The sequence below is a fragment of the Trachurus japonicus genome, chromosome 11, assembly GCF_045865225.1.
Source record: "Trachurus japonicus isolate A0001 chromosome 11, Traja_1.0".
NCBI lineage: Eukaryota > Metazoa > Chordata > Actinopteri > Carangiformes > Carangidae > Trachurus > Trachurus japonicus.
The window spans coordinates 30,839,889-30,865,203 of NC_140917.1; the positions used below are offsets into that span (position 1 = coordinate 30,839,889).

The following is a 25,315-nucleotide window of genomic DNA, read 5'->3' on the forward strand; positions in this document are numbered from 1 at the left end:
ACAACATGTTGTCACGTGTATTGTTTTGCCTCGTGCTGATGGACGACTTGTTTACATACATGTAGAGGCTTGTTTATGCCGTTAACGTGCAGCAGCTGTCGTCTGTCTGCCGTCTGCCCAATTTCACGTGAATGCAGCATGAAAAATACGATTGAGTTGCTTGCGATTACAACCGCAACGCTAGATGGGAGTAAATCCTACACAATGTCCCATTAACTGTCTCACAACCATGATATATCAGGGGCCTGCCATGTAAAAAAAAAAAAAATTTAAAACGACAGTGTCACGACTTCCTGTATCCGGCCCTTCAAATTAAAAGCCCTCTTGCCTTTCATACACAGATCATTTGTATAGATTTTGACTTAATTTTTGACAAAACGACGACCAATAACCAATGAAATTTAGTTAAACTAATGACATTTTGGTCGACTAACGCTTGGGTGGCTATTTGGGGGCAACCCTAACCAGACTCATGATACCGAAAACAAGCGGGTATCCACATATTTTCTGCGGGTTGGCCTCAACTTGGTTAAGTATCGGTTCTCATGATAACCCTATGTAAAGGGAAACTTTATATTTTTGTCAAGACATACAGAGCTCACTGTAAGTTCTGCAGTGGACTAGGTAAACCAAATGGTTCTATTGAAGATTACCTGAATCAAAAGGTAGTACATTTCTTGAGAATCTCACCTGCTGATGAGCCTGATGTTGATCAGTTACACACAGTCATTCTACTTGTGACTCAGGACACAAGTGTCTGACCCATTTTGACTTGCATCTAACTGCAGATCTCTTCCTGTAACATCTTTATGCTGACACACACCTCGCTCTCCATGTCAGTAAAAGTTCAACACAGATACAGCATCAGTTCAGCCTGCGCTCGTCTTCTAACGAGTGTTTCAAAGCAGCGTCGCAGAACTTTGATTGAAATGTTGTGTAAATGTCAGACTGGAGCCGGAGGAGACGGTGCAGCCCGGCCTCCTTCACCACTTCAACGTCCTCACAGATAAATGAGCAGAGTCTCTGAAGAGAGAGGCGCTCTGCATGTGACTGCAGTTATCTGCAGTGCAATAAACTAATGTTGTTCTTTACTCTTTCTTTTTCTTCCATATGACTGGATCGTGATGATCAACCGTTGACTCGACCATAGGTAAGTTCAGTTTTTCGTATCCCTTCGTTAATGAACTGTACCTCTGTGGACTGTGTTCAGCCTTCTCTTCTCTATGAGTATATTTACCTCCTGTCATGATGAAAATTCTTTTCTAAGCTCTCATTCAATGTTCATACAGTATGTTTCACCGGAGTACTGAGTCTCCACCTCTGGCTGCACTGTGCACGAGCAGCTGAAAATGTATGCTTCATTGATCATTACAGTCTGGAACCGTTCCCTCCTGTTTGCCTTGCCATCGTTTTTTAGAAACCAGTCTACATGACAGTTGGTTCTTTGGGGTGGCAGCTGTTCATCATTTGCAAACTGAATCCAGTCTTTGTGTTTTTCTATTTTAATCTACTCTACCATTGACCTGGCCCCTATCCAATTTCATTGATTTTTTTTTTTAATTCAATTTAATTTTTTTATTAATATTTATCATCCAGTATAAAGTTGGACGAGCCCCTTTTTGTCCGGGGTTGATTTGAGTCTCCATATTGATGACTTAAAATGTAATCTTGCTTCCGATTTCTTAATCTGGCTTGAGTCTTTTGATTCTATGCAACACCTACAGTATGTGGCCCCACACACACGTGGGCACACTGTGGAGTCTGACCCTAAATCTCTCTGCCACATGAGACACACCTGGGTTATAAATGAAGCCACACCTTTTCACTTCTCATTGTTATTTAACTTCAAGTGTATTTCTCAGCATAGTAACGTAGACACACTGGTCCAGTCGTTTGACAGTGATTGTGTGGTAAATGAAGTGGCTCCCCTTGTGTTCAGGATGAAGAGTGAGAAATCATCACACTTTGATTGATCTCATATCTTCCAACAAAAACCCTGAAGTTCTGTTCCATACTATAAACAACATTGTCTCTCCTTTAGGGTTGCAAAGGGGCGGAAAATTTCCAGAAACTTTCCACGGGAAGTTAAGATGGGGAATTTTGGAAATATTCCACATTGGAAACTTTCCATGGGAATTATGTGAATTAATGTGAATTATTGGGAATTTATGAGAATTAACTGGAAATTGGGGGTAATTTAAACAAACTGTATCGTATCCAAACATAAATGTAAATATTTTGTCATAAGCAGACATCCATGCAAAATAATACAATTAAAAAACATGACATTTCAACAGATTTATTTGTGAGTAGAACTTTATCAAGTTGTACAGTAATTATTGTATGAACAATCAATTATTTTACTAAACAACAAAAACATGAATGTAAAATATTACCCCCCAATCAAAAAGTAAAATGTTCCTGTTTATTCCCATATATTCCTGTTAATTCCCATATATTCCCGTTAATTCCAATGGAAAGTTTCCAACTTTGAAAATTCCCGGAATTTTGCAACCCTACACTCCTTAACACTCCTAAGCACACAGAAACTTGAGATCCCTGGACTTTGTGGACTCAAGTTAAACCTTTCCTGTTCACACAGACTCTTGGCTGTTTTGCAGTTTTGTTTTAATCCAGAGCTTGTAACGGTTTCCCTTTGTATATTTTACTAGGTGTTTTTATAATTCAGTCAATCAGTCTGTCTCATTTGTAATCTTATGTAATCGACTTGTACAAAGCTTTTGTGCAGTTGCCTGTGTTTAGACTACATTGAACTTTGTTAAAAAAAAGGTGTAAGATAAATAAATGGGTACAATTTTGATATCCCACATAGTGAGGTGTTGAAGATGCGTTGTGGACTCACAAGTAGACCAGACTCAACATTTTCGTTTTCAATTCAATTTTCGTTACAATGACTTAGATCCTGGCCAAAGTCTGCATGATATGAGGAAAAGTCTGTGTGAAGTGAATCTGCAGCACGTAGTTTCCCTTTCAGCTCAGCGTTAGATTCTCATGCTTGTGTAAATCAAACTGGTGGATGGAGAAGTTGAAAATGTTGTTTTTCTGTATGATTTTATCTTATTGGACTGGTGTGTAATGAAGGATGCTAATCGTTTTGATACTGGCATAGGGCGATGAGGCTCTCAGATATGACTGTGTGAGTGTGACAGAGAGAGAGAGAGAGAGAGAAGTTCTTTCCAGTTCACTTGGCTCAGGTGCTGTGGCTGTACACATAATGTGAGTCATGTTGTGTGTAAATAAAACTACTTCAGGGCTGTGTTTATTGCACATGCTCATGTCACAGTGACGATGACAATAGGATTAAGTGGTGGACACTGTTTGAAGTCTTTTTAAATGATGCACCTAAAACAACAAGAGAGCACACATGCAGAAAGGCTGCAAAGCTCAGCGTTGATTAAAAGCGATTACACATCTGTGTGTCGCAGATTTCAAGTGCTTTGTAAAACATGTGGTGGCTGTTTCCAGATTTGAAATGATTTGCATTATCTCCCATCTCTGACCCAGCCGGCAGAGCCCTTGTTACATGTGCAAATGTCGAATCGAGTTGTTTTGGCTTTGTTGCTGAAACTGTTCAATCAGCAAACCTGCAGAAACCTCACTGAGTCTCTTTCCTTCAGATTCGGGGCCTAATTCCAGATTCCTTGATGTAGCGCATGATTTACACAAAATGGATAACACGGGGCCCTGTGTAGGTTAACACACTACCTGCGCCTGTGCCTTTAGCAAAACCTCTAGTTGTGTGGCTTAATGTGATCCTATTATAATCGGGAGTGGATTTATGTTAGGTATGAGGAGCTTATGACCCTCCTGGCAGCCGGTGTGGAGCTGCGCTGTGTTTTCATGCTTCAGGGGAAAGTTGAAAAACGCTCTCAGGCCTGGATGGGGTTGAATTATTCATGTAGATGGAGGGAGAAGAGCTGTAAAAGCCTTCATCTTCACTTTTCTGCCCCTGGCTGTGCTGCTCAGTGGAGTGCTAGGGGTGAGCGGGGGTAAGAAGACACGTGATTATCCTTGTAGAGTATGGATAGCAGATTGAATAGCTGCAGAAGAGCAGATTGCTCTGCTAATGATTATACCAATTGTGTCTTCCTTGAAGAGTCAAAGCTAGATTGAAATTTCTTGTGTTCCATATCTGAACATCTGTTTGTTTGATTTTTTTTTTATATTCTGTTTCCTCGTTATGCTGCTAGTCGTGTTGACATTTTCATAAAGTATAAACAGAAGCTTGTAATATGAGAAAAGGTTAGGGTTGAGTATAATGCTAGCAGGCATAGAGACAAACTGGAAGTGCCATAATTTAATATTTAGTTATATGGATGACCAACTTGGATCAGTAATCCATTGGTTACTTTGGGTTTGAGATGATGAGAGAAGTTATTCCACATGTTTGACAGTCAACAAATGGCAAGTAAAAGCCAAAAATTGAAACCGAACTAATCATGTTCACCAACACAATATGTGTATCCAGTGGTGTGCCAAAATCAAGTGTCTGTAAAATGTTTTTCTTGAGAATTTCCATAAGTGTGATGTCTACCAATTTGTATCCTACATCAGAAAAGTCACTTGAACGCCTCACAGTGATTTAAGGTCAATGGGGGCAGCACTACAGGTTCTGCTAGCCTTTTGTTGAAAGACCACACATGTGATATAACAAGCATTAGTGACAGAATCATCAGCCAATCAAATCTCGATGTTCAATGGCAGGACGTCCTCTGGGCCCAGCGACGCATTCCGTACCAAAGTCACCTTGAGCAAAAAGAAATGGCAGCCGCTGTCACCGATCCGGATCTAGTTGTTGATCTTCTGAAAACGCCCTTTTCAAAGCGCTCCTTCCAAGACAAAAGAGAAATAATTGAGAGAGGAAGACCTACGCCCAACCTGGATTCATTAACAACGGCAAGCAAAGGGTTGGTGCACCATTTCAAAGACGGCCACTATGAGCGCTACGAGTGGCTAACGGCCAGTGCCGAGCACAGCAAGCTGTTTTGCTGGCCGTGTTTACTTTTTAATACCAGTAAAGGGACATGGAATGATTCTGGCTTCGGCAGTCTGAACAGCTTCACCAAGGCAGCTCTCAAACACCAAAGCGCCGAGCGCCACATCATGTCAGTGGTGCATTTGAAAACATTTGGTGAATGTCGAGTGGATTTGCAGCCGGACGATCAGAGGAAACAGGAGATGAGCATCCACAACGAGAGGGTCAGAAGGAACCGAGATATCCTGAAGCGCCTCATTGACTGTGTCCTCTTTTTGGGACGACAAGAACTGTCTTTCAGGGGACACGATGAATCCAGAGATTCGCTGAATAGAGGCAATTATTTGGAACTGTTAACGCTGCTAGCTGAGCATGATGCCGACTTGCGGCATCACCTTGACACAGCCACAGTTTTTACAAGCTCATTAGGAAAAATTCAAAACGACCTAATAAATTCAGTGGCCGAGGTGTTAAACCATCACATCAGAGAGGAGGTTAAACAGACAAAGTTTGTGGCCGTCATCGTCGATGAGGCGACTGACTTCAGTAACACAGTCTCCTTCGTCTTCAGGTATGTGACTGAAATGGGGGTCAAGGAGAGGTTTTTAAAAGTTGAGGACATTACGGACAGAAAACAATCCCAGGATCTAGCAGGGCTGGTCCTGGATCTGCTGGAGAGCTACGACTGTAAATCCAAATTAGTGGCTCAGTGCTATGATGGAGCGGCGGCGATGGCGTCGGGGCTAAACGGAGTGCAGGCTACCGTCAAAGACACAGTCCCCCAGGCCCTCTTCCTGCATTGTTATGCACACACCTTGAACTTAGTGATGTCCCAGGGAGCATCCAAAATTAAAGAATGCAAGATATTTTTTTCAAATCTTTGTGGATTATCAGCATTTTTCACCGGTTCCCCCAAACGCACCAAATTACTGGACGAGTTTTGTCAGAGACGGCTGCCGCACGTCGCGCAGGTGCGGTGGAATTCTAACTCCAGACTGGTGTGCACTGTCCACGACAAAAGAGTTGAGCTGGTTGAGCTTTTCCAACATATCCTGGACCGTGCTGAAGATTTTGACCGAGACACTGTACACCGTGCATCTGGACACCTGTCTCAATTGAAAAGTTTTGACTTCTGCTTTTTTCTCTTTTCTTTAACCGGCATTTTCGACATTGCCGATGCACTCTTTGGGATTCTGCAAAGCAAGGCCACAGATGTGCAGTTTAGTCTGGACAGAATTGCAGATTTTTGCCAGAGCGTGGAAAGGGAGCGGGCTAAATTCAGTGACGTCTACGACAAGACCGTGCAGGCGGCGGGACAGCCGAGGGCACCGCGCGGACAGCCCGACGCGCACGCCTACTACGGAGAGCTTCACATGGCTGTAATCGACAACATGCTGGCGCAAGTTAGGAACAGATTTGAAGATCACCAGAGGCTGATGTTTGTCGGATTGCTGGACTCGAAGCATTTTGAAAAGTTCAAGCAGACGTTTCCAGAGGCAGAGCTCAGGAGTTTGATGGAGAGCTACCGTGCACAGTTTGACTTGAACAGACTCAGGGCTGAGCTCAAGGTCATGTATAACATGTCAAACTTTCACGGCAAAAGCACAAGTGATCTCCTGGTGTTCCTGAGGAGTACAGGCCTTGCAGACAGTATGACAGAACTGTATGCACTCACATGCCTGATCCTAACCATCCCAGTGTCCACAGCCTCCGCGGAGCGCTCGGCCTCGGCTCTTAAACGGATAAAAACTTACGCAAGGAGCACAACCGGACAAACAAAGCTGTCTTCTTTGGCGTCTCTCTCCATTGAGAAAGAATTGCTCAATCAACTGAAGCAAAAAGGACGACTGCATGAGGACGTTATTGAACGCTTTGTCAAAAAAGACAGACGCATGGACTTTATTTACAAGTGACGGGTGAGTGCTGTTTGACGAGTGCTGTGTCAGGCACATTGTGGTTCTCATCTGATAATCAGCATTATTAATGGCTAGTGCAGATTGTTATTAAGGTTTGTGTGGTAGTTGTTGTATGTGGATGTCCAGTTTTAATGTTGTGGATCATTTTACAGTGTGTATGAGCAGAGTGACACACACTAGTAGACAACTTTATTGATCCGTGTAGCAAAAATGACTCTGCATTTAACTCTCCTGCCTACTGTTGTAATTGTTGATCAGCTGTCCTGTTGTTGAGACCGTGTGTGGCATAATATGTGCGTTATTTGCAAATGGCTGTTAGGCTGGGTTAGCCTGGTTAAGATTCAGAGAAGTTTGTGTTTTTTATGTAGGCCTATACAAAATACGAATTGTGTGCATTTGATTGTTTTGCTTGTACCTACTGTACATGTACTCAGGTATTCATCATAAAGTAAAAATAAACTGGTTAAGATGTGTATATGTAGCTCACAGTTGCGTACAGAAGGAAAGGATTGGATTGATTGTGTATCACCGCACCCTCATAAACACAGCTTTTCTCCCTGTTTGAGTCACGTCTGCCAAAGACTACAGAGCCTAGCTGTGGTAGGAAATGCCTGAGTTTTTTTTTTTTTTTTTTTTAAAGGGATCTATATATTTGGTGATCCATACTTCAAATATTTGCTTGTCTGGTGAGACATTTCTCAAAAGTCCCAGAGAGGACAAAGGAAAACAGTGAAGTGTTGCGAAACAAACTAAAGCAAAGCTATTAAATTTTTTTTTTTTTCATAGAATTTGTTCATAATAAAAATCCTTCCAGCCTTACTCTGTAACAGAAACTGTTACATCATGCACGATGACATGAAGGTCTGTTTGACATTGTGCTGTTTACAGATCCAGTTGATCAAAGCTCTGAGAGTTTATTTGTTTATTTGTTTATTAAGATCCCCATTAGCTGCAGCAACGCCACAGCTATTCTTCCTGGGTTGACACTTTTAAACTGTGGCTGCAGTCCCCTGCTTTTTGTTGGCTTTGTTTGGTCATCCCACAGGACGGGACCATCACGGACAAACATTATGAACAAACTGGTAATCCTGACAGGGACTGGGCATTACAGTACAGTTCATCTCAAAGTCACAGAGGCTGAGGCTTATTAGCAGTTGATAAAGGTCATATTTGGCTCATCATATTTCTGATTACATGCCCCATAAAACACAAAATGTGTGAAACCACCCTGTGGATATAGTCTATTCTAAGAAAAGGCAGTATTTTATATCACCATGTATGGATAATGATGTGAAACTGAAGGTTGTGTGCAGATGGGGTGGTTTTATTGTGTTGTTACTTCGGCCAAGACATGACTCTGTATTTTTCTATTAAGAGGAAAAGTTCATCGATAGAAAACATCATCTTGGTTTGGAAAACCACAAAATGTTCCTGGCCGAGCGTTGGTATCATTGTTCCTGTGGACAGCAGGCCCATCGTACTGCAGATATCAAATCAGTTTGAGAGATTCATACAATAATAAAAATGCCAGAAGATACGAGAAAGCTCGATTTTTATTTACTGAGGGTGCACATAATCACTGATCTGCACTGCACTTTCCTCATGTTTCCCTCTATTGCCATCTGCAAAAGGTTTCAACCACATTCTTGAGGTCATGGGTGTTGTGATGCAAACATTAACATTCCTAAATCTATAACACACAATCTGCACATCACTTGAAGCATTCAATCTGCAGTTCATATTGATATGTAGTAATTTAGGATTTATCCTGCTTCAGAACAGTGATTCATGAATGTGCATACAGCCGTTCAAAGGATCATCATCTGTCATTTAATCAGTTTGAGATGTCTGACGTTGCAGACATCGGTGGCAAGTAGAGCAGAACATCTGGATTGCAGTTGTGGGTCAGCACGCTTACTGTATGAGGTCCACATCCCCACTTGAATGGTTTGTCCTGGGTGGGCGATATCTAACACCATCTGTATCACAGCTTGTTTCAGGTAGGATGTACGCATAAATGATGGCGACCAGACGACACACTCAGAAAACCCAGGGATCCTGTTTCAGCTCAGATGTGACTCTTAAAGTCCTGACCAGAAGTTGTGATGCGCATCTTTGCGCTGCTTTGATGCCGTTTCCAAATGTTAGTCATCTTTTCCTGTTCTCCACACAGTACCTCTGGTTACAGACTGTCTCACAACAACCAGTCATGCATTTTGCTCAGTTCATAGTGTTCAGTGCTAGTGAGGGCCTGCAGGTAAGTCTATATGTAAATACGTAGATAGCTGTGATGGGCTGTAGCTCTGTCTTTGGCAGTGTTTGGTGATGACAGTTCTTCCTCCAGAGTCCATGCGCTGCTACACCAGGCTGTTAGCAGAGCCTTGTGACCTTTTCAAATAGCTAGATACTGCACCCTGTAATTATGTCATAAATGTGACCCGTTCCATCAAAATGAGTCGGAAGTCGCAACGTTCTATTTTTAGATAATCAGCTGATAACATGGAAAACCCATAGAAAATCAAAAAAAAATGTTTACCCTAATTTCAAAGCAATGACATTCAAAAACAATCTCCCAAAGTTTCACAGTCCAGATAATTGAGAAAAGGCACGTAAATGATGATTAAAGTTGACCTGCAACTTAAACCCTCTGAAAATGAGTGCTGCTTCGGTGCAAAACATGAAATATCTCCTGAACCGTTCATGATAGAGACGAGCTGTAAACTGCATCTGAATCGCGGGATTCTCCGCTTTCCGACGGTCATTGGATGTTGCCTCTATGACGAGAAGGGACGGATACAGAAACAGATGCTAAACCGAGTAGCATTGACGCTAACAGAGCGTAGCATCGATGCTAAACCGAACGTAGCATCGATGCTAACCCGAACGTACACGCTTGCACATGTTTTACAAAATGTCAACAAAACATGACAACTTCTGAACCGTTTATGATAGAAACGAGCCGTAAAAAGCATCTGAATTGTGAGATTCCCTGCTTTCCGAGGGTCATTGAATGCTGCATCTATGACAACAAGGGACCATATAGGGTACGTGTAATCACGTGGTACAGGAACAGATGCCAGAGTCACTGGCAAAAATTTTAACTGCTATTTTCTCAGGTTTTAGAACGGAATGAGAGAGTAGGAGATCGTAATTCAAATGGCCACATCTCGAAAACCATCAAATGTATGACTCTGACTAGGGTATCATTTTAAAGCTTATTTTCTAATCTTTCCATTGATACCAAAATCTCAACTTTGAAATTTGAGTCACTGTGACTCATTTTGATGGATCGGGTCACATATGATTAACCTGAATAGTAGATAATATAAGTAAAATCATCTATAAGATATTATAAGAAAATATTTTAAACCGTTGTTGTTATGGGTCAAATTTGACTTGGTTTTTATTTCCCCAATGTCTGCACATTAACAAACAGAAACCACAAAGCACCACCAAACACAGTTAAAATGATTTAATGCATACATAAATTGCAGGGACTAACAGGGAATGTCATACTTTAGTTGTGTTAAAATATCCCAATACAGTATATATTATGTATGGGCTATAACCATAAAATGTCATGATGTGCCGTGTCACTGCATAGTTGACTACGATTTGAAGAGACGGAAGTGCAGGAAAGGACTAATCATGCCATAAAGAATACCAATGAACCAATGCACGTCAAATGTGGGTTTTGTTTCTGTACTAGCCACATAGCCGAGTGGTTAGATTTGTGGTAGTGAAAACCTGGAGTTTGCTATTCTCCTACTCTGTATGTCTGCATTTGTTGTCTCTTAAAAACAAAATAAGATACAATAAAATAAAACACAGTACAAGCATGTTACTTTCATAGTCCCTATGGCTTTTGGGGATGTTGGAGGAGTTTTTGGACTACAAGTCTTATTGAAATGGTTGAAAAAGCTGCTTCAGCATAAAATCTGACAATCGCAACAAAAAGACATATTTGACAAACAAAGTGACAAAAAGGTGTCATGAGGTGCAGAACACAGTGGTTACCTGACATCAGGACCATCCAGTGGTGCTGTACTGTATGCATGCTCATGCATTCTCAATGTCTTCCTGGCTTATATGAATATGCATGAAAATAGAAAGGATGGAGGAATTAGAATAAAGATATGAGGATAAAACTAGAACGAGATTTGCACAAACTCATAGAAAATAATCAGACATGTAGTTGAGATCTGAGACGCTGAACAAAAACGCCAAGGAAAAGTGATGAATATAAAATAACTCCTGGCTCTGTCCCTTTAACCAGATCCGCAACAAAATTGAATAGGTCCTCTCCTGGCTCATGCCCCGTCCCTCTGCCAAGCTGTTTTGCATAATCCTGCTGACAAACAACACCAGACGAGCAAAAACACAAGCTCCTTGACGGAGGAAAAAAAAAAGAATATAAAAAAAAAGGTGAAACACAACCACAAATGACTTTTAGACACAATAAAAGGAGCTCAGAATCTCTCCCACAGCTTCTGAGTCCACACTTGGTTAAATCCGGTGACGTTGAAAGGACTGGATGGAGGTTTTTCTCTGGTGTAGGAGCTAATGAGGGTCTGCGCTGTGTGCCTGCAGCCCTCTGTCAGTCCTCCTGGCTCGTGGCTCTGGTGCCTTCACCTTTAAGAGCTGTGCTGGAATGGGAGCGTTGGGCTCTGTGGCCTGTTATGTAAGGCTTTGGCTGTGGCGCTCGGAGCTGCGTGGCCCCTGTGCTGTCCCTCTGCCAACAAGCGCAGGAGGTTTCATCACCCCAATGTTTCAAAGGGCCCTTTGGACTTTGGATATTGTTAACTGCTGCTCTGCAGTTCGCCTAATTCGTTTTCTCCCTTCTCTCCCCTTTACACCAGCCATCTGTCATCCTCCCTCTCTCTCTCTCTCTCTCCTTCTTTTCAACCCTCCATCTTTTTCCTCGTTTGCTCTCCTCTCTTTTGCTGACTCACTCTGCCCTCTGAAATTATAATGCACTGAAATAGCTGACTCTCATTCACATGCTCTTATTGCACCATTTTGTTTGTAGAGCTGATTCTTCCCTCTTCCCCTCCACTGAGACTGTGCCTAACAAGATACTCTGTATAAAGATAATAATAACCTCCCTGCATTTCTTTTTACATCAGTGCTTTAACACACAGAGGAGAGGAGGGTTGGTTGTTGTTTAACTGTATACAGTATATGTAGCTAAACTTTAAGGTACAATAAGCCCATTCTTGTAAAAGGTTAATGAATGTTTGTTTATTAGCTTGTTAACACTTTGTAAATCATTTATTAGCTGTAATCACACATGAAGGGGCAACAGTGACCTCTTTCTAGCCAAATAGTGAGCCCACATCTGTGCTGTTCAGCCACTTATCTCATCACTTACTGAGCTTTCTTTGTTTGCTCCATAACCCAGTTTTCTATCTACTGCTTCATCACATACTGTATTTGTTAACTCAGTTAGTAATTCAGCAGTTAAAGAGTTTTATCACATGATCAGACTGATACTCACTGTTGTTTACGTTGACCTGCTGTCAGCAGCCGTCCCCATTTCAATCACAGGTGTTGATTAGTTCATTTATTTATTTAGTTAAAGGTAAAGGGAATGTAAAGCATCAGACTTTGTTACTAGTTACTAGAGTTGCCAGTATTTATCTTCTGGGCAGCTGTGACCCAGGAGGTTGAGCTAACCAGAAGGTCAGTGGTTCGATTCCCAGCGTCTGCTGTCCACATGTCATGCTGAACGTACAACTGCCCCCGATGTATCATCGGTGTATGAATGTGTGCGAGTAGTTGCTTAGAAATGCGCTTTATTCATTCATTTCATTTCATTTATTAAGGACTGCACAACTAGTCGGCAGAATTTGCTTTCGGCACCGTATAGTGGCACATAGTAGCCTAGAAATCTAGACGCACCCTAGCGGCAGCAAAAATATTTGCTCCGTAGGTGGGTCTAGAAACGAGCCATAGGAACTTTTTGAGTCTCGAACACCGATTGTGTTCACCAATCACAGCGCTTTCTGTTTAGAGAGTCGTTGGGCGGGCTTAACGCGATGGCGACATACATTTTAATTGGCTTGTCAGGCTAACGTCATCCTGCTCTTTGCTCTGAATGGTCGTAGCGCTACCCTATTGCGTGCAGAGGCAGTTTGAAAGACAGTCATCATCTCGCCCCCTGGATTGAGCCAAGGTCTACCGGTCGTTTCCAGACTAGACATTTTAGTGATATAGTCTGGCTTGTCAGGCTAGGCACATAGTACTGTGTGGCACCAAACATCATCACTATACACATTTAACATACTGTAGGTCAGTAGTACCGACCTACAGGAGTGCTCAGCTTGTTGAGAATAAATTTGGCACACCCAGTCTTTGTTGGTGCATGGAGTGTGCATGTCTGTGGACTGTGAGGGGAAGCTGCACGACTTGGACAAAACCGACAGAGACACGTAGAGAACATGCAAACTCCACCCAGAAAGGCCCCAGGCTTGGGAATCAAACCCTGAAGCTTCTTGCAGGGAGTGTTGACAGCCACACTAAGCTAACCTGGCATTATTTTAAAGTGCTGCTGTTCTTGTCGAAATTATTCATAATGGATTTGAGGAATAGAGACACTGTAGCTCATTAGTAAAAGGAAGTGAAACATGTTCAATAATTGATCAGGGCTCCAGACTGCCCCTAAATGGAGGCGTTTTGCCCCTAACATTTGAGACGGTCACCGTGCTCCTACCAAAGATGGTAGTCTGGAGCCCTGGTAAATAACTGTGTAATAAAATGTGTGTATGAGGGAATACAGTGTATCTGAGGATGAGTCTAAGCGGTTGAGGCACAGGGGCCATGTGCATGCAGGTGTTTCAACAACAATAGGAAGTGACTTATTGTGGTAATAACCACAGAGTCGGCTCACTCACAAGCACGGTCAGACGCACACACGGCTCATGTACGCAATTAACACACCAAAATGCCAGAATTTGCATCAGATGGTGGAGACACAGCCCGCCACAGTCAGGGACATGATGTGCCTTCAGAGAGTGTTCAGTGAACAGAACCCAGGAACAACGTCTTAAGTCTCCTTCAGTGTAAAAGTGATGCGTGGGCACATTGTCAACAGAAACTGCTAATAGCTCATTTAGCATGCTCCCAATGATGCCTGTTTTGTTTGAGTGAAAATGTCAGCTAGGAGTTACAAAACAATCTGAATTACAACATAAAAATAATTGCTCAGGGAGTATGTGGAAGTTTTAAGCGGGTAAAACAGTTTCAGAAATCCTTAACTCAAGGTCTATTTACTGTTGTTTTCAACCACAATTATCTTGTTGTGGTCTTCCTCAGTCTTCAGTAACAACCAGGCAACTACCATCCAAAGATTGCATAATGCAGCTGAAATTTATGTGGTTCTGTTTTCATAACCTTTCATTACACTTCAATTTGTCATCAGTTGTTCCAATTCTGTCAAAATCTTTTTTTTTATTTGAGACTGTTGAATTCCTGAAGATTTGATTTGGTCTTTTTGAAAGTGAATTCAGATTTTCCATGAAAGCAGATGAAAGCTGTGGTATCGTTGGCCATTGAGCTGTGAATTGCTGCTGACAGCTGATTCCTGCAAAGAGATCGGTCACGGTCGACTTCTGCACCACCAAACTTGCCCAGCTGACTCCTGTCTGGCGCCTAACTGCCCTCTGACAGCATCTTAGAAATTAACATACTCCGATTGATGTGGATGGTGAGTGTGAGCATCTCCCCTGGCTGGTGGTTAGAGGGAAGTGGTGAATTACTGCAGAGATGTGACCCAACACTGGGAGATGTAGTCAATGAACAAGAGCCAAAAGGAATATTTGTCAGATATTAGTGGAATAGAAGTCCTGTCCTACTCTGAACTATGGTACGTACTAGGGGTCAACTGATTATTGGCATGGCCGATAATATCCGTCAATATTCAGGATTTTTACGTTAATCTGCATTGGGCTTTTTTTTTTACAGAACCAATTAAATAGATGTATTTGAAAACGTGCTCCTTTGGCTCTGATAGGCATGTGCACAGTAACTCAGGTACTCGAGTACCCGAGTAGGCAATCTGCTAATCGGTTACGAATTATTACCCAGTTAACCTAGGATTTTGCATGAATTTACAACTCTGTCTTGTAACATTCCGTTATTTTCCCATAGCGTGGTGAATGTACAGGTCACAACATGTATTGGAGTTGTTGGATTGTGTATTTGATGAGTTTGATGAGAGAAACCCAGAAATCCCATTAGCTCTGTAGCATAGCTCTGAACAGCTTGCGGCTCTGCTCCGCCGTTCTAAAAACAGCTTGCACCGACAATTAAAGGTAACAAACCTACTGCTATGACTATAGGGATTATGGCAATGGGCCAATCTGCCAAAATGTTAAACTATCCCTTTAACCACCTGATATTTTGTCTGACGAGGCTGTGTGTTAGTATGGATCATGAGTCATTCTATTTTTATTAAAGTAACGGGTTACTCGAGTAAGACCAGGTTAGGTTACTCGGTTAGAAAATGACTGGAGATGCCCATGCCTAGGCTCTGATGCAGGCGTCACCACTCTTGGCTGTGTAACAATGTCCCGCCTACAGCCCCCACTGATTGGTTACACGGCCCAAGTGATAGCCAGTCAACACTGAAGCCTCTACATGCAGTGGCACAGATAAGGAGAAGCAGACTGCTACTGTACAGCACACTTCAGTTTTTTACTTTATTGATTTTATTTAAAAAAATTTAAATTAAAAAAAAGCTATTTTGTTTATTTATTTCATTGAACTTTAAGAAGTACAGTTGGAAGATCACTGCACTTTTTGTCTTAAGATAGTTAAACATATTACTTGAGGACATTTCAACCAAGATCTGAGTTGGACTTTGTGTCACTGTACAAAAATGTTTGGTCTTTTCATCAGAGATTTTCACAGTATACAAAAACAAACAGTACTGTATTGTACTGTATTCAGATTAGTCTAATCCCAGCTGTGTTATATTTACTGCAAATGAATATTGGTTCTTTTAGCTACATATTGGTTTCCTCGATTACTAGTAATCGGTGTCGGCCCTGAAAGAACCATGTCGGTTGAGGTTGAGGTTGCATGCTGTATCCCAACACAGTGGCCTCTTCTGCTCTCACAGCTGTGCATGTGTCTTCAGCTGGACTCTCTGTCCTAGTTTGGCTTCACATTGACAAACCCACACACACATGCTTGTCTTCCCTTAGTTGTGAAGTCGCTCATTGACATTATGCAGTCGCTAACCGTTGCTAGGGACGCCGCTCTGATCAGCGCAGCACAGAAAAGAGAAACTATGCAGGATATTTACTGTATGTTTCATTTTTACCGTCATTAAACAGCTTCAGACTAATATTGATATTAGATTAATGACTTGTAACTTGTTACAAGGAGAGTGGAGGCTCCTTCAACATCGTGGCTGGAAACCAAACCTGCATCAGAGCCTCTGACACGGTGTCACAGCTCTCCTCTCGTCTCGGTGGCACCGCGGCTCCACGACACAAAAGCGCCCCGTAAACAGTACCCTTGTTACTGTAATGCAGATACGACTGCACACAATACACACATCGGAACATGTGTATGGTAATCCATCGATCCACTGATTGATTATCAAAGGTTTCAAATGCACGACCGGGAGGAGGCTCAGCAAAACAGCGGACGTGACCAGACTTGCAGATTCGCTAAATGATGCAATTATAAATCGATGAAAGTCGTATTTTCATCAACATTATGTTTAAAATTAATTATTTTACTTGTAAACCATGTAATAAGCGGGATAATGTATAGTTCGGAGGTTGTTATGGAGAAATAAACCCCGACAGGTTGTCGCGTCGGGGTTTATTCCTCCATAACAACCTCCGAACTATACATTATCCCGCTTATTACATGGTTTACAAGTAAAATAATTAATTTTAAAACTATACATTATCCCTTACCTAATAAATACCCAGGCCTGATTCTGAACCTGCACCTAAACACCAAGTCTAACCACCAAACAGCAAACACAACATGGAAGGCTAAAGACTATTATGGAACCTCCAGTGTCCATACTGACAGTGAAGGAGACAAGACCTCAGTCGGTTTTCTTTGTGGCACATTGTGTTGTTTCTTGTTGGCCCAGATTCCCCAAACTGTGTTCTGTGGATAAAAGTAACACTTTGTACACAGAGGCTACTCAGTTCAAGTATTCGTCTTTTATGTCAGCGCTCAGAGATTTGTAGCATTAACATCGTCCTGCCTGAGTGATTACACTGAGTTCAGTCATCTGCTGTCCCTTTCACGGGGGGATGTGGCTAAAGTATAATATCACTTTTGTTTTGCTGCTCCTGACTGGTTCCAGAGGCCAAAGGAAATCCATGCAGACATTTGTCAGGAACTTGGAGAATGTTCTTAGAAGGCAGCTCTTGGTGTCGGGGAAAGCGTTTCCACTTCTCTCTGATTTAATTATAATAATTTCATCATGGTGAGTATGTGCTTGGAAAAACATGAACATGCTTATAACATAAGCTGTGAAATGGGTGGTGAATGATGGTCTAAACCCTTATGGTTTAACCCAACACCCTGTTTCTGCCCCTTATAATTGATGCTCAACACAAAAGCAAACTACCAGTTTCAGTCTCGACACAACTGAGCAGCACAGCCGCTGTGTTTGAGGGAAGATTGTCTAAATTATATGTCGCTCTTTCTATTTATTGTGCCTCTCTTTTCCCCGCTGCACAGCGTTGGCTGTTTGACATAGTTCAACATGTTGGACCGTACCAAATAGGGCTGTCAAACAAACTTCGCTATTCAAATAGAATTCAATTTTTTTTTTAATGAGAAGATTCGAGTGTGGAAACTGACTTTCGAACTTGTGCGCAACGACGCAAATCAAAGTCCAAAACAGACCTCTGACGCGGCGTCGCCCCTACAGCCTGGTGTCCTGGTCCACTGTGATTGGACCACCGTCATCCACTGGTCTCTGCCTCCTCCTGCACTATATCTACAGTACATGTATACATTGTTTACGTTGTGTGTGAAATTTGGTATGCGCTTGTGTCCTTTCTATAGCGCACATTTGCCCCGGCACACATTTGTAAAAAAAAAAAAAAAAAAAAAGAAAAGAAAAAAAACAATAAGAGAAGAAAAAAAAATAGAAGCGCGGCGGCAGAAGTCACAAAATGGAAATATTGTAACCTGTGACCACAGCTGGTCACAGTGGTCTATAGCAGCTGCAGTATGACCGCTATGGCGGTCTGAGAAATAAATGATCAGAAATCAATTGTGCTTCATTTTGATAAGTTAAAGTTTCAGAAGCCATCATCAAACACATAAACACATTGGATTGACAGAGGGGGTCCAAATTAGGCACTTTATATCCTATCTATTTATATATATGTATTATACATTTCTGGCAATATCTATGTATGTGCATCTGGCCTTATAACATTTCGATTTCCCTTCATGAAGTTTTGTATTGATTTGGTAAAACTTGTTGCAAATGTTACATAACAGATTTGGTTGGAGTGTCCTCTAGTGGACGCGGGACATAGGCCTAATAATAAGCTGGTATTGGTGTATATGATGATATAATAATAAAAAGAAAAAAACATTAAAAAATTTAACATAAGAAGCATTAGAAATTCAAATATGATTTGAGGGGATGAATGACAGCCTTAGTACCAAAGTAGTTATGCTGACATATAATTAAGCAATATATCATGACAGGCCGTGGTATATGCTCATTATACCACGGCTAAGGGGCGTTCTTCGGCCCGACGTGAAGCGGAGGGATGAAAACCCCCTTAGGATGAATTAATTCTATATTCCATATAGAATCCAGTCAGAGAATCTAGCTCGTGTAACGTTGGTTTATAAAGAGTGTTAGAAAGAGAGTAGAATTATACAAAGTACAAAATGATTGAAGTCAGCGATCTGCTGAGTCTTCCCTTCCTTACCCCCAATTCCCACATACTCTGTCTCCTCTCTGTTCCGTCTCTGTTGCTGTTTAGCTCAATAGCAAACCCTCGCCCACTGCATGTGTTGCATCTCCGATCCGTCTCTGGAGCCCAGAGCAGCCGGACACCTGAGATCCTGGGAGAACTACACGCTAACGTGATAACAGCCGTGTATAAAGTAGACTTTAAAATGTAAACAGATCACTTTGACTTTCTGAGCTTGATTTTACTCTGTGATTTTGTGCCAACGAATGAAACTAATGTTGACAAAGTGATGATTTGATGATTAGAAGTTGATCCATTGTGTTATATTTTGAAATTTACTGCATTTGATTTCCTGTGTGGGGCAATCTAATTGATGTGAATTCATGCGTGATCTGGTGAAAATAGACATGTTTATTTCTGCTGGAGCTGAGACGGACTGGAGACACACACTGGGTAAATGCTCTGATCGACTCGAATGGGAGCAAATTGCTCCAGCATGCACAACAGTGCTGGAATGGAGTATGTGGAAATTGGAGGTTACAGTCACTTGTGCCAAATTCCACATTTTGACAGTTCAGTGATATTGTCACTATCTTAATCTTTCAAAGACAGTCTGCAAATTTCACTTCCCTCATGGTTTGGCCATCCAGCGTTACTTGGCATTTTGCTTTGAATTGGGTTTCATCACTGCATAAAGAGAATGAGCTGGTAGAAAGCTGGATGAGCCTGTAACCTTAAACCAGTTACTGCACCTGGTTCACATTAAAATTACAGCACTGCCGTCCTCCACCAAATAAACTACTCTCTGAGTTTGCTAATTGGTCTAGCCTTTCCATTCATATGGTGAGCCTGCACTATTAAAGGGCTGATCATACAGAATGCACTGCGTCCAGAGTTGTCAGCTCTTTAATAGTCTCTGGACAGAGCTGGGTCTTTTTGTTCTTTCGGCCTTGTCACTTTGCTAATTTGGCTGATAATATCAGCTAATGCTCTCAACTAACTAATGAAGCAAACACTCCCCTTCCCTAGTGGCACCACTCCAAGCCTTATGCTGTTTATTGATATTATCTGATGGTGGATAGATAGGATGTGCAAGAACAAGCAATATCGGCTTTTTTCCCCTTGTTTTGAAGACAAGTAATAAAAGACAGGCCTTCTTTTGTCCTCAGACTGGAAAAGGAGAGAAAAAGCTGTAATGATTCAGAGCATTCTTGAATGCTTTTCAACTATGGGTGCCTCGAGTGTTTCTTAGAACACTCTTGGTACACAGCATGGATAAAAGGTTGCATGAGTGATGTGCAAAACACTTTAACAATTACAAGATCATGGTTCCGCTCTATTTTGGTTTAATTAAGGGCGTCCTATGTTTAACAGCACCAGTAAAAATACAATTGGATTTGGGTTTTCATGCCATTGTAGTGTTGTGAATGCAGTAATCTGAGAGCAAGCACGTCATCTCTAGACTACAGATATCTTGAGTTTATTTTGCACCACATATCTCTTGTATGTGGACCAGATGGATTCGATTTTTTTTTTTGCCAAACACCCAAATTAGAAAAGAGAGGCCTGTGTCACATGTGAGCAGAAGAATCAGATTTAGGATGTGGCCCTCTTCATCTCAGTCAGACGTCTCCCCCTAGTATCCAGTTTTGCCATCTGCCGGTTACAGATTCATGTTAAAGCACCCGTTAGTTCTCCTGGTTTGAATGCGAATGCCAAGGACGGTCTCAAAAACAGCCTAAATAGAAAAGGTGGATTCAGTGAGTGGGTGGGTGGGGGCAGCGGAAAAGGGGTGTAGGTGTAAATGTGGGGGTGATGGTAAAAAGATAAGGGGAAAGAAGGGAAGAGAACGGTGAACACGGCTGAGAGACATATTGTGAAATCATTTTTAAATGCTCCAGAGTTTTTTATATCACAATCACACCAAGTATCCACATGTTCCATAGGCCTGAGGGTAGACAAGAGGGCGCAGGGACGAGAGGGTTGGGAGTGTTTGCTGTCATTCCCTTTCAATGAGGGAGAGGAAGCATTCTAATGATATGTTAGAGCTCATTGATTTCTGCATGTGACTATACCTATTTTAGTTCCTTGGTTTAAATGTGGTCCTGACTGTGTTCTGCCACAGTCCTCACCCTCGTTCTTTTTTCCATATTCTGTGCAGATGCTGAGCGAACTGCTGCAGCAGTGAATCCAGTTTGTTTGCATTCCTGGTTATCAAATGGAACCAGGGTTAGTAAATGAACTGCAAAGATTATTGATAAGGGTGTCTAAACAGGGACAGACTGATGCTGGAGGAAGAACAGAGGAACAGTGTGGGATATAGATAGATAGATAGATAGATAGATAGATAGATAGATAGATAGATAGATAGATAGATAGATAGATAGATAGATAGATAGATAGATAAATGTGTGTGCAAACATTAGGGGTGTCAACAATAATCGATTCGGCGATGCATTGCAATGCGGGACATGCACGATTCAGCATCGATGCGGCAACGTGCCATAATCGATTATGTCACTGTTTATTTTCTGGCCTCAAATAAAGTTGTGAAGTTTCAATTACCTCCGGGGGCGTTTCCGGAGCAACGACATGCGCAGCCTGTAGCTACATACTAAGCAGCAGCACCAGCAGTAGCAGTGTTGCCGCTGGATTTCTTTTTCCTTTTTTTTTTTTCACCCGTGGTCGGGTTGAGAATTAATTAATTAATGCTCGTGAGTCCGGCCGTGTCGGGTCCGAGACTCAACAAGCCGGTCGGGTTTTACCGTCACTACAGGCAACATGCCCGTTTATCACCAATAAACACAGTAGAGGAGGGGGAGTGACTGAGCTCAGGCTGGAGGGTCTCTGATGCAGAGAGAGAGAGACCTGCCGTGCCGTGTAAAAACAACCACAACAGAAAGTGTCACGACTTCCTGTATCGGGCCCTTCAAAATAAAAGCCCCGTAGTTTTTCATATAGTTAAGTCATATTGATTTTGAGTTAATATTGACAAGACACGGCTCCAAAGGTTTGTTTGTTTTTTCCTGCGACCAATCGACCAATGAAATTTTGGTCGGCTAATTTTTGGGGGCAGCCCTACAGTAGAAGTGATTTATGTTTTCTTTTTCAGGTTTGAAAATCCCATATCCAATACCTGTACCATTCAATTTTATTTTATTTAATGACATTTATGTCAAAGATACAGGAGAGTGATAAAACATAGCAGCCGATAAAATCTGTTGTTCAATATTTCATGACTGATGAAAAATTTGCCGTGTTGTGTGCAGTAGAATGTTGATGCATTGCAATGCATCGCAATGCATCGGAGAATCGAATCGAATCGAATCGTTACCTGCTGAATCGTAATCGAATCGAATCGTGAGGGCAGTGCCAATGCACACCCCTAGCAAACATGCTCTCCTCCATCCAATGAGCTGTTCTCTACTGCAGATATCTAAGTCCCACTATACTGAGCTGTTTTCAGTACTCCAAGTTGCTCAACTTTAGTTCATCCATGGTTGAAATGAACAGTAAATCAACCATGGGAAGGCTAAGTGGTCTGTTGTTTACATGTTGGTCTCATTTTATACATTGTATTGTCATCAGATCAGCTTGTAGTTCTCCTGTGTGCTCTGTGCTCTGCTCTGCTCTGTGGTGCAGTGGATCAGGAAGGCATCCAGTGAGCCAGAGCTGTCGTCGGAGCAACGGTTTGGCTCCGACAACATGGGTCCGCTGGGGCTGGACGATTAATCACATTTTGACCAGTATTTCAATTTTGGGTCCAAACTGTCTCTAAACTTATATAATCTGCTGCATTTTTTAAAATTAATTATCAGAACGTTTTAGTAAAACATTTTAATTCAGGTTTACAAATGATTTTCCTGAATTTTGCTATTTGCACTGAGACCCTATTTAAAATAATTAAAGAGTTGTTTTTTTATTAATTTATTAGTAAATTATAACACCATATTACCCTTTTCACGTCAGACACCCCCTAGCAGCAGCTACAGTATAGAGGGAGTGCACGCACCACAGCTTGGGAATCCCCGCTTTAAGGTTTTAAGACTTTGGCGTGCCACATAAGTGCTTCTGCCCAACGCCACAGCCGAATGAACGGGCAATTGAAAAAAAAGAAAAAGAAACTCTGCTTGTATCCTTGAAGCAGCAGTGCTATACTGTGCACAACAACAACAACCACAACTTTCTAAAGTGAACAATTGTTTCTTTCTACCCACATGTGTCAGTTAATTCACAAAAGCATATGCAATGAGTCATTGTTAGCTGGTGAGTTAGTCCTTTAGCTCCTCTGACCTGGTGTTGCTGCTTCATAAAACATGCAAATTGTTGTTATGATGAAGCCAACCCGCCCATATACATACATAATGGTGTAAATATGATTTCAATGTTGACCAAAATAATCGTGATTATGATTTTTGCCAGAATTGTCCAGCCCTATAGATCGTGGTGCAGATGGAGTGTGTGGACATTAGAGATAACCGTGCATTTCCGCCATAACTGTTGGATTAACTGACATTAAATCTTTGTGATCCCTAGAGGTTGACTCTCCCTGACCCTCTGACCCTCTGACCGTCCCTCTAGTGTCAGCAGCGGGTCATATTTTCACATATACTGAAATGAAGTAGATCTACACGTCCCGATCACATGGGAGCTGCAGTCATAGTTCATGGCAACCATCCGAATGGGGAAAAACACAGTCTAAGTGACTTTGACTTTGTAATTGTATACATGTTGGTGGCTGGCGGAGGATTTTCTCAAACTGCTGTTCTCTTGGGCTTTTCTATACTCGGTCTCTTGGGTTTTGACTCAAAGTGGAGCCAACAACAAAAAATACATCCAGTATGCAGCAGTTCTGTGGACGGAAATGCCTTGATGATGATGATAGGTCAGAAGAGAATGTCAAGACGGGTGGAGCTGACGGCTTTGGTAACTCAGATAAGCATTTCAAAAAGTACATGTCCAGCTTTGAGGCGGATGGAGGTCGGCAGCAGAGGACCACGCAGGGTTCCACTGGCCAATCACAACGATGGTCCGACTGAGACTGACCAGACAGATGGATGAGCCCGTTGGATGACCTGAGAGTGAAAGTCAGGGGTGACAACCAATCGATTCGAGGAGAACCCCTTCAGGAACCAGAAAACCCTGACTAGCGTTCTTCACCTTTCATTCAATCTCCTTGGTAACGGCCCAACAAAACAGAAATGGGGCAGAATGGAAAAGCTGACCTTAGGCTCAGAATCAAAGGAGAACAGACTTGACGGAGCATCAGGCTTAATGGTTTTGGAACCAGGATTTTAGGAGGCAGTAAAGTTGAACCCATCAATAGTCTCCACCTTGGCTGTCTGGCATTCAGTTTCTTAGCTGTACTCAGGTACTCTGGACTCTATCCACACCAAAAAAGGGCTTGCTCTTGCCAGTGTCTCCACTCCTCCAGCAACCATGATGGCTAAAAGCTCTGGATTGCCAAAATAGTGATTTCTCTCAACAGGGAATAGTTTCCTGGCCAGAGAAGCACAGTGATGTGATATACTGTCTTTCACTATCCTCTGATACAATTTCAATCAATCAGTCAAATCAGTCAATTTATATAGCACCTTTCAAAGCAAATAAATGCCGTTCAAGTGCTTTACATTTTGATTAAAAAAGCATACACTATAATAAGTGAAACAAGAAGAATGACGTGGAGACTAATGCACAAAGATTAAAAACAACAATAAATTATAGCAATAGTAAAAGATGAAAACTTACAAAATATGATAAAATATAAAAAACAATAAAAACGTATTAAAATAGAATAAAATGCAGGATAGAAATATATAACAAAATATAAAAACACTCAAAAGAAAGACAACAATAAGAGATAAGAAAGTAATAGAATAGAGGACTGTAAAATTTGGCACCAATTCCTAGATTTCAATCAACATGCCCCACAGACTGGAGAGTTAATAACAGGTGCAGTGGTGAAACTAGGTTTCACCCTCTGGAGAGAAGTTTCAGCCTGTGGTCTCCAGGAGAACTGGGACAATGAGGATATTTAAGGTTGCAAAGGGGCTGCAATGGAACTGAAATTTCTAATGAGCTTTCTATCAGAATTTGCAAACCCCAGTCTGACCTCCTTCCTGTCCAAACGGGTTGGCCACTTAGTGACAGCACTAACCTTCTCCGGATCCATCCTCACCTCCCTGTCAAAACCAATAAATCCCAGAAATGAGATTGGAGGCATGCAACTCGCATATCTCTGCCTTGACATACAGCTGGTTGTCCAGGCAGTCTTCCATTTATCCCCTTCTCTTACCCTAATAAGGTGATAGATCGTGTTAATCACATTTTGTCAACACCTTCAGAAGTTCACAGCCAGAAGAATCCTAATGATGTCATTGAGGCCTCTTTCCTCAACACAGGGTCTGGAGGTCTTGTCCTTCTTCATCCACAAAGATGAAACCAGCACCAGCTGGGAAGGGGGACGGCTGGATCATGCCTGCAGC

At 41.9% G+C, this 25,315-nt stretch overlaps 3 protein-coding genes across 6 annotated transcripts in view; all 3 read left to right on the forward strand.

The window, feature by feature from the left end:
- The window catches only part of nkiras1 (NFKB inhibitor interacting Ras-like 1), a 284,351-nt gene that overhangs the window by 123,236 nt on the left and 135,800 nt on the right, over positions 1–25,315 (forward strand). The window lies entirely within an intron of this gene.
- The window catches only part of thrb (thyroid hormone receptor beta), a 144,500-nt gene that overhangs the window by 29,596 nt on the left and 89,589 nt on the right, over positions 1–25,315 (forward strand). The gene's annotated exons all lie outside the window — the stretch shown is intronic.
- On the forward strand, positions 4,783–6,909 carry LOC146979078 (zinc finger MYM-type protein 1-like). Its single transcript, XM_085790248.1, has one exon. It carries the CDS (start codon positions 4,783–4,785, stop codon positions 6,907–6,909), a length of 2,127 nt encoding a protein of 708 aa, XP_085646374.1.

Excerpts from the sequence above, each read along its gene's own strand:
- LOC146979078 (XM_085790248.1), top strand. The coding sequence starts at position 4,783 with ATGGCAGCCGCTGTCACCGATCCGGATCTAGTTGTTGATCTTCTGAAA.